Source organism: Nanorana parkeri, unplaced genomic scaffold, assembly GCF_000935625.1.
Source record: "Nanorana parkeri isolate BGI_ZX_2015 unplaced genomic scaffold, ASM93562v1 scaffold3345, whole genome shotgun sequence".
Taxonomy (NCBI): domain Eukaryota; kingdom Metazoa; phylum Chordata; class Amphibia; order Anura; family Dicroglossidae; genus Nanorana; species Nanorana parkeri.
Window position 1 is genome coordinate 7,278 of NW_017309613.1, and position 9,351 is coordinate 16,628.

Genomic DNA, 9,351 nt, shown 5'->3' on the forward strand with positions numbered 1-9,351 from the left:
CCCCCCATCCCCCTCCCCCATCCCTATACACCTCCTCCAGTGTGAGCTGATGACACCAGACAGGACGGCTCCAGATAGACCACATTCTGACCCGCCACGTACGTGGACATGTTCCCAATCTTCAGTCCAGTTTTGGCGACTCTTTTGCCGCCATCGCCTCTCAGCGAAGATCACCACGGGGGCCTTTGCAGTGACCCCCACACAACATGTTCCACAAGACTCGACCACGCATGAACCGAAGCTCTGACCACCTTACCCCAACGCCCGGGTATCTCTCTATGTCAGGGGTAGCAAACCTCCGGCCCTCCAGCTGTGGTGGAACTACAAATCCCATGAGGCAATGCAAGATTCTCAAAGCCACAGACATGAGTCCCGAAGAGTGATGCACCATGGGATTTGTAGTTCCAGCACAGCTGGAGGGCCGGAGGTTTGCTACCCCTGCTCTACGTGGTCTCTACACATCGCCGTCACCAACACTTTTATCTCATGACACCGCGGTGGGCCCCGGCTGCCGCCATCACACATCTCCCAGCATGCACTGCACGCGCACAGGCCCCCGTATTCTGCAGAGGGGAGGCGATGGATTCTCAGCGGCGCCGTTTGGTGCGCAGAAGTGGCTCTCGCCCCGAGATGCTGGAAAGTGACTCATAACGAGTAAAAGCGACGGACAGACGCCACGCGTGACGGGGGCCGGCGTTACGGAAGGCCGTGGTGGCAGAGAGGAGCCATCTGGACGGGGGAACCAGGCTGTCCTCATGGCGTGACTCATACAACGCCGCTGAATCTCCGACAGCAGCGACGCACTAAAAAATTGAATACATTTACATTGTAATTAATTGTGAATGAGACCCCCAACGCACTGCACAGGGGAGCTCAATGCACAACGCACCACAACGCATATACCATGGTGTTAAAAAAAGGGGTCATGCATGTTATTTCAATCATGTTAACAAGTCATAACACGCGTCGCGATGCAACGGAACGATTAGCAGGGGGCAGCCAAGCTCCGGCCATCCAGCTGTGGTGGAACTACAAATCCCATGAGGCATTGCAAGATTCTCACAGCCAGAGACATGACTCCCGGAGAGAGATGCATCGTGGGATTTGTAGTTTCACCCACAGTGTTGAGGAGGGGAATGTGCCGCTGTTCTGGCCTTATGGTAGGAACGGCTGCAGAGTTCCCTGCCGAGATGACGGGGATTCCAAAGGGTTTTGGTCATGAGAAGGAAACTGAGTGGGGTGGGATGGTGGGTCTCCTCTAGTAATAGTGGGGGTTGTGAGTACTTCCCCCGCGGTCCTGATTTAGGTAGGTGTATCTAGTCTGCTCATGGGCCTGGAAAGCCCAAGACAGTACTTCCTGGGATGGAATTTTCTGGCCCCACACAAACTAAGCCTTGCAGGTGTGATAGTCCTTGTGGGAGGCTGACTTTCTATATGCCCATTATACACCCAATGTATGGCCATTATACACCCAATGTATGGCCATTATACACCCAATGTATGGCCATTATACACCCAATGTATGCCCATTATACACCCAATGTATGCCCATTATACACCCAATGTATGCCCATTATACACCCAATGTATGCCCATTATACACCCAATGTATGCCCATTATACACCCAATGTATGCCCATTATACACCCAATGTATGCCCATTATACACCCAATGTATGCCCATTATACACCCAATGTATGCCCATTATACACCCAATGTATGCCCATTATACACCCAATGTATGCCCATTATACACCCAATGTATGCCCATTATACACCCAATGTATGCCCATTATACACCCAATGTATGCCCATTATACACCCAATGTATGCCCATTATACACCCAATGTATGCCCATTATACACCCAATGTATGCCCATTATACACCCAATGTATGCCCATTATACACCCAATGTATGCCCATTATACACCCAATGTATGCCCATTATACACCCAATGTATGCCCATTATACACCCAATGTATGCCCATTATACACCCAATGTATGCCCATTATACACCCAATGTATGCCCATTATACACCCAATGTATGCCCATTATACACCCAATGTATGCCCATTATACACCCAATGTATGCCCATTATACACCCAATGTATGCCCATTATACACCCAATGTATGCCCATTATACACCCAATGTATGCCCATTATACACCCAATGTATGCCCATTATACACCCAATGTATGCCCATTATACACCCAATGTATGCCCATTATACACCCAATGTATGCCCATTATACACCCAATGTATGCCCATTATACACCCAATGTATGCCCATTATACACCCAATGTATGCCCATTATACACCCAATGTATGCCCATTATACACCCAATGTATGCCCATTATACACCCAATGTATGCCCATTATACACCCAATGTATGCCCATTATACACCCAATGTATGCCCATTATACACCCAATGTATGCCCATTATACACCCAATGTATGCCCATTATACACCCAATGTATGCCCATTATACACCCAATGTATGCCCATTATACACCCAATGTATGCCCATTATACACCCAATGTATGCCCATTATACACCCAATGTATGCCCATTATACACCCAATGTATGCCCATTATACACCCAATGTATGCCCATTATACACCCAATGTATGCCCATTATACACCCAATGTATGCCCATTATACACCCAATGTATGCCCATTATACACCCAATGTATGCCCATTATACACCCAATGTATGCCCATTATACACCCAATGTATGCCCATTATACACCCAATGTATGCCCATTATACACCCAATGTATGCCCATTATACACCCAATGTATGCCCATTATACACCCAATGTATGCCCATTATACACCCAATGTATGCCCATTATACACCCAATGTATGCCCATTATACACCCAATGTATGCCCATTATACACCCAATGTATGCCCATTATACACCCAATGTATGCCCATTATACACCCAATGTATGCCCATTATACACCCAATGTATGCCCATTATACACCCAATGTATGCCCATTATACACCCAATGTATGCCCATTATACACCCAATGTATGCCCATTATACACCCAATGTATGCCCATTATACACCCAATGTATGCCCATTATACACCCAATGTATGCCCATTATACACCCAATGTATGCCCATTATACACCCAATGTATGCCCATTATACACCCAATGTATGCCCATTATACACCCAATGTATGCCCATTATACACCCAATGTATGCCCATTATACACCCAATGTATGCCCATTATACACCCAATGTATGCCCATTATACACCCAATGTATGCCCATTATACACCCAATGTATGCCCATTATACACCCAATGCATGCCCATTATACACCCAATGCATGCCCATTATACACCCAATGCATGCCCATTATACACCCAATGTATGCCCATTATACACCCAATGTATGCCCATTATACACCCAATGTATGCCCATTATATGCCCATTTATTACTGCAGCTTTCATTACAATTGTCCCCCTGTGATTCTGCAATGGAGGTCCTTGTTCAAGTACTTCCTGTTATAGGGTGACACACTCTGTCCCTGTCTCCCATTTGTGATCTTACGTTGTCACCCTGTCACACGGGTTTCCGATGGAGGCAACAAGTAAAATTTCAGACATTAAATGCACCTTAAATTGGGGACAGAAGAGGGCTGACTGACACTACCTACCACCCAACCAGACACAGCAAATGGCTGATCACTTTGTAGGTTATGACGGAAATGTCTTCCCTCGGGGTCTCCTTGCCTCCGCGGCATTCTCTTTTATTTGCACGTCCTGTCTGGATTTAATTGTTTGTCACCCAAGTCAAATCACACAGATGAATCACTGGAGCCCAGTGCTGCGCACACATGGTAGGTGGGCGGCGGCACAAAGCGAATCCACCCGTACAATGACAACGCCGTCAGATCTGAGAGGAAGACGACGGCACTGACTGCGCACCAAGGTGATCAGAGAGGGCGGACAGGTGACACCGAGACAACAAGATTTAATGGATTAGGAGGGAGCTGGGTCAGGAGGAGGAATTCCCTGCGTGTGACAGCTGCCGGTGCTCAGATACAACTCACTGCCCTGAGAATACAGAGGAAGTCCAAATATAGGGAATGAAGACTCATAACAACTCCGGGCTCCCCTTCAGTCTTAGATCTGACCTCCGTCCTCCCCTTCAGTCTTCTATCTCCCCTCCGTCCTTCCCTTCCGTCTTCTATCTGACCTTTGTCCTCCCCTTCAGTCTTCTATCTCCCCTCCGTCCTTCCCTTCCGTCTTCTATCTGACCTTTGTCCTCCCCTTCAGTCTTCTATCTCCCCTCCGTCCTTCCCTTCCGTCTTCTATCTGACCTTTGTCCTCCCCTTCAGTCTTCTATCTCCCCTCCGTCCTTCCCTTCCGTCTTCTATCTGACCTTTGTCCTCCCCTTCAGTCTTCTATCTCCCCTCCGTCCTTCCCTTCCGTCTTCTATCTGACCTTTGTCCTCCCCTTCAGTCTTCTATCTCCCCTCCGTCCTTCCCTTCCGTCTTCTATCTGACCTTTGTCCTCCCCTTCAGTCTTCTATCTCCCCTCCGTCCTTCCCTTCCGTCTTCTATCTGACCTTTGTCCTCCCCTTCAGTCTTCTATCTCCCCTCCGTCCTTCCCTTCCGTCTTCTATCTGACCTTTGTCCTCCCCTTCAGTCTTCTATCTCCCCTCCGTCCTTCCCTTCCGTCTTCTATCTGACCTTTGTCCTCCCCTTCAGTCTTCTATCTCCCCTCCGTCCTTCCCTTCCGTCTTCTATCTGACCTTTGTCCTCCCCTTCAGTCTTCTATCTCCCCTCCGTCCTTCCCTTCCGTCTTCTATCTGACCTTTGTCCTCCCCTTCAGTCTTCTATCTCCCCTCCGTCCTTCCCTTCCGTCTTCTATCTGACCTTTGTCCTCCCCTTCAGTCTTCTATCTCCCCTCCGTCCTTCCCTTCCGTCTTCTATCTGACCTTTGTCCTCCCCTTCAGTCTTCTATCTCCCCTCCGTCCTTCCCTTCCGTCTTCTATCTGACCTTTGTCCTCCCCTTCAGTCTTCTATCTCCCCTCCGTCCTTCCCTTCCGTCTTCTATCTGACCTTTGTCCTCCCCTTCAGTCTTCTATCTCCCCTCCGTCCTTCCCTTCCGTCTTCTATCTGACCTTTGTCCTCCCCTTCAGTCTTCTATCTCCCCTCCGTCCTTCCCTTCCGTCTTCTATCTGACCTTTGTCCTCCCCTTCAGTCTTCTATCTCCCCTCCGTCCTTCCCTTCCGTCTTCTATCTGACCTTTGTCCTCCCCTTCAGTCTTCTATCTCCCCTCCGTCCTTCCCTTCCGTCTTCTATCTGACCTTTGTCCTCCCCTTCAGTCTTCTATCTCCCCTCCGTCCTTCCCTTCCGTCTTCTATCTGACCTTTGTCCTCCCCTTCAGTCTTCTATCTCCCCTCCGTCCTTCCCTTCCGTCTTCTATCTGACCTTTGTCCTCCCCTTCAGTCTTCTATCTCCCCTCCGTCCTTCCCTTCCGTCTTCTATCTGACCTTTGTCCTCCCCTTCAGTCTTCTATCTCCCCTCCGTCCTTCCCTTCCGTCTTCTATCTGACCTTTGTCCTCCCCTTCAGTCTTCTATCTCCCCTCCGTCCTTCCCTTCCGTCTTCTATCTGACCTTTGTCCTCCCCTTCAGTCTTCTATCTCCCCTCCGTCCTTCCCTTCCGTCTTCTATCTGACCTTTGTCCTCCCCTTCAGTCTTCTATCTCCCCTCCGTCCTTCCCTTCCGTCTTCTATCTGACCTTTGTCCTCCCCTTCAGTCTTCTATCTCCCCTCCGTCCTTCCCTTCCGTCTTCTATCTGACCTTTGTCCTCCCCTTCAGTCTTCTATCTCCCCTCCGTCCTTCCCTTCCGTCTTCTATCTGACCTTTGTCCTCCCCTTCAGTCTTCTATCTCCCCTCCGTCCTTCCCTTCCGTCTTCTATCTGACCTTTGTCCTCCCCTTCAGTCTTCTATCTCCCCTCCGTCCTTCCCTTCCGTCTTCTATCTGACCTTTGTCCTCCCCTTCAGTCTTCTATCTCCCCTCCGTCCTTCCCTTCCGTCTTCTATCTGACCTTTGTCCTCCCCTTCAGTCTTCTATCTCCCCTCCGTCCTTCCCTTCCGTCTTCTATCTGACCTTTGTCCTCCCCTTCAGTCTTCTATCTCCCCTCCGTCCTTCCCTTCCGTCTTCTATCTGACCTTTGTCCTCCCCTTCAGTCTTCTATCTCCCCTCCGTCCTTCCCTTCCGTCTTCTATCTGACCTTTGTCCTCCCCTTCAGTCTTCTATCTCCCCTCCGTCCTTCCCTTCCGTCTTCTATCTGACCTTTGTCCTCCCCTTCAGTCTTCTATCTCCCCTCCGTCCTTCCCTTCCGTCTTCTATCTGACCTTTGTCCTCCCCTTCAGTCTTCTATCTCCCCTCCGTCCTTCCCTTCCGTCTTCTATCTGACCTTTGTCCTCCCCTTCAGTCTTCTATCTCCCCTCCGTCCTTCCCTTCCGTCTTCTATCTGACCTTTGTCCTCCCCTTCAGTCTTCTATCTCCCCTCCGTCCTTCCCTTCCGTCTTCTATCTGACCTTTGTCCTCCCCTTCAGTCTTCTATCTCCCCTCCGTCCTTCCCTTCCGTCTTCTATCTGACCTTTGTCCTCCCCTTCAGTCTTCTATCTCCCCTCCGTCCTTCCCTTCCGTCTTCTATCTGACCTTTGTCCTCCCCTTCAGTCTTCTATCTCCCCTCCGTCCTTCCCTTCCGTCTTCTATCTGACCTTTGTCCTCCCCTTCAGTCTTCTATCTCCCCTCCGTCCTTCCCTTCCGTCTTCTATCTGACCTTTGTCCTCCCCTTCAGTCTTCTATCTGACCTCCGTCCTTCCTTTCAGTCTTCTATCTGACCTGGAGTCAGATCACAAGAAGTGAATTCTGATTGGCTGAAGCATGCGTGCACATTCGCCAGCATTACACGATAGGACGGTTTATTTTACATAGGAGAGATTCTTTAGTCCACATTTGCCAACATTCCCAATGACACCCTACTGTAAAATAGGCCACGCCCCTTATCAGGATTCTTGTCAACCAATACCTATTAAATCATGACGTAGCCCCACCCATTCAGAAGTAAAGCTCCACCCCCTCTCACCTGCTCCACAACCATAGGTAATGTTGCCAACCATGCAGCTCTTCCCATCAATCATGCACATTAGTAAGAGCCCCGCCTCCTCACCTTGACGCCGCAATCTCGGCCTTCTGCTTGGCAATGCTGCCCGCCCTCTCGGCCTGCTCCACGGCCCGGTCCACCTTCTCCCGGATCTTGCTGGCCCGGAGCGGGATCAGGTTCTTCCTCTTGCCGCTCACCAGGACGTTCTGCTTGTACTTCCCCTCCTCCTTGGTGCCGTCCGGGAAGGTCATGCAGCCGTAGCCGTGCCGCTTGTTGTTGGCCCACTCCCCCTCGTACTTCAACCCGTCCGAGCGCTGGCTCACCCCGAAGCCGGAGCGCTTGTCGTGCTTCCACTCGCCCAGGTAGGCCTCGGTGGTGGTGGCGTCGATGTCGTCCTCGATGACGGACAGCTCCGTCTCGCCCTCGCCCAGGCTGATGGTGGAGTTGATGTCGCTGGCGGTGGAGCTGACGGTGCTCATGCCGGCCTCGCTGCGGAACGAGCTCTGCTTGCTCCGCTGGCTGGCCAGCGAGCTCTTCGACTCCGACTTGCGCAGCTTCAGGCCGCTGAGGATGGACCTCCGGAAGATGCCCTTCTTCTTGTTCTTCAGCATCTCCGCGTCGCTGTGCGCCATCAACACAAACCCTCCCCTGGACACGGCGGGGCTGCCGGCCACCCCGCACGAGGCGTCCGGGTGCATGGCCGTGCCATTGGTGTGCTCGCTGCGGAGCGAGTTTATAGAGGTCCTAAGAGGCGATCTGATGACTGCGGCCATCCCATAGGGAACGCTCTGGCGCACTCCGAACCCTTGCCGTATGCCCGCGGCCCACTGACCTTGGTAGGTACCTGGAAGAGACACAAATGAAAGATACAATGTTACCGAAAGGGGGGAAAAACTACAAGGCAGCTCAGTTATCAGAATGTCTGAAATAAAAACTGCCCGTGGTGCCCTATAGAAGCCAATCAAATGGAAACTGGTCACCACTGCAAAGTGACAGGAAAGGCTGTGGCGGTACGATGACCATCAAAGCGCCATGGGCCCCCCAAATCTCAGCTATGTGCACTACAGAAGCCAATTAAATGTCACCAATGCAAAGGTACAGGAAAGGCTGTGGCGGTATAATGACCTTCAAAGTGCCATGGGCCCCCCAAATTTCAGCAGTGTACCCCATAGAAGCCAATCAAATGTCACCAATGCAAAGGTACAGGAAAGGCTATGGCGGTATGATGACCTTCAAAGTGCCATGGGCCCGCCCCCAAATCTCAGCAATGTACCCCATAGAAGCCAATCAAATGTCACCAATGCAAAGGGACAGGAAAGGCTGTGGCGGTACGATGACCATCAAAGTGCTATGGGCCCCCCAAATCTCAGCAATGTGCCCCATAGAAGCCAATCAAATGTCACCAATGCAAAGGGACAGGAAAGGCTGTGGCGGTACGATGACCATCAAAGTGCCATGGGCCCCCCAAATCTCAGCTATGTGCCCTACAGAAGCCAATCAAATGTCACCAATGCAAAGGGACAGGAAAGGCTGTGGCGGTATGATGACCTTCAAAGTGCCATGGGCCCCCCAAATCTCAGCAATGTACCCCATAGAAGCCAATTAAATGTCACCACAGGAAAGGCTATGGCGGTATGATGACCATGGGCCCCCCAAAGTGCAATATTTCAACACTTTCTGGTAGTGTTGCGAGTTCTCCCGCCTCCTGCGTTCTCCTATTGGCTCATAACTGTGATCAGAGGTCTCATCGTCCAATGGGAGTAGAAGCTCAGAACACTACCAGCAAGTGTTGAAGCTGATTGGCGGGGATTCCGGGTACGCGCAGTTGTCATCCAAAGGCCGCTGTACTTCTGCAGCCCGTTGGGTACCTGTACAGGAATGACAGCCGGAGGGATGGAAATCTGAATCTGATTGGCTGTAAAACGGGAACGATGATTGGACGTTCTTTCTCTGCAACGGAACAAAGCCGAACGTCAACCTGATCAGAGATACTTCTATTGTTGTGTGTAAATGCGACTCGCGGATCCAGCGCAAGACAATTCCCAGAGAAAACACCATTCAGATTTCCCATAATGCCCCAATACCGAGAATCATTTCTATGATGGTGTGTGTATAGCAGGGATGGATGGATAGAGGGGGGCGGGGGGGGAGGGAGAGAGAGGCAGAGAGAGGCAGAGGG

General features: G+C 50.9%; 1 protein-coding gene across 1 annotated transcript in view; it reads right to left on the bottom strand.

The window, feature by feature from the left end:
* Positions 1-7,205: 7,205 nt before the first annotated feature.
* JPH3 (junctophilin 3) overlaps positions 7,206-9,351 on the bottom strand; it is a 32,177-nt gene continuing 30,031 nt past the window's right edge. Inside the window, exon 2 of the mRNA XM_018574902.1 lies at positions 7,206-8,016. Coding sequence (XP_018430404.1) covers positions 7,235-8,016 — 782 coding nt within the window. The 3' untranslated portion in view covers positions 7,206-7,234. The remainder of the gene's footprint in view (positions 8,017-9,351) is intronic.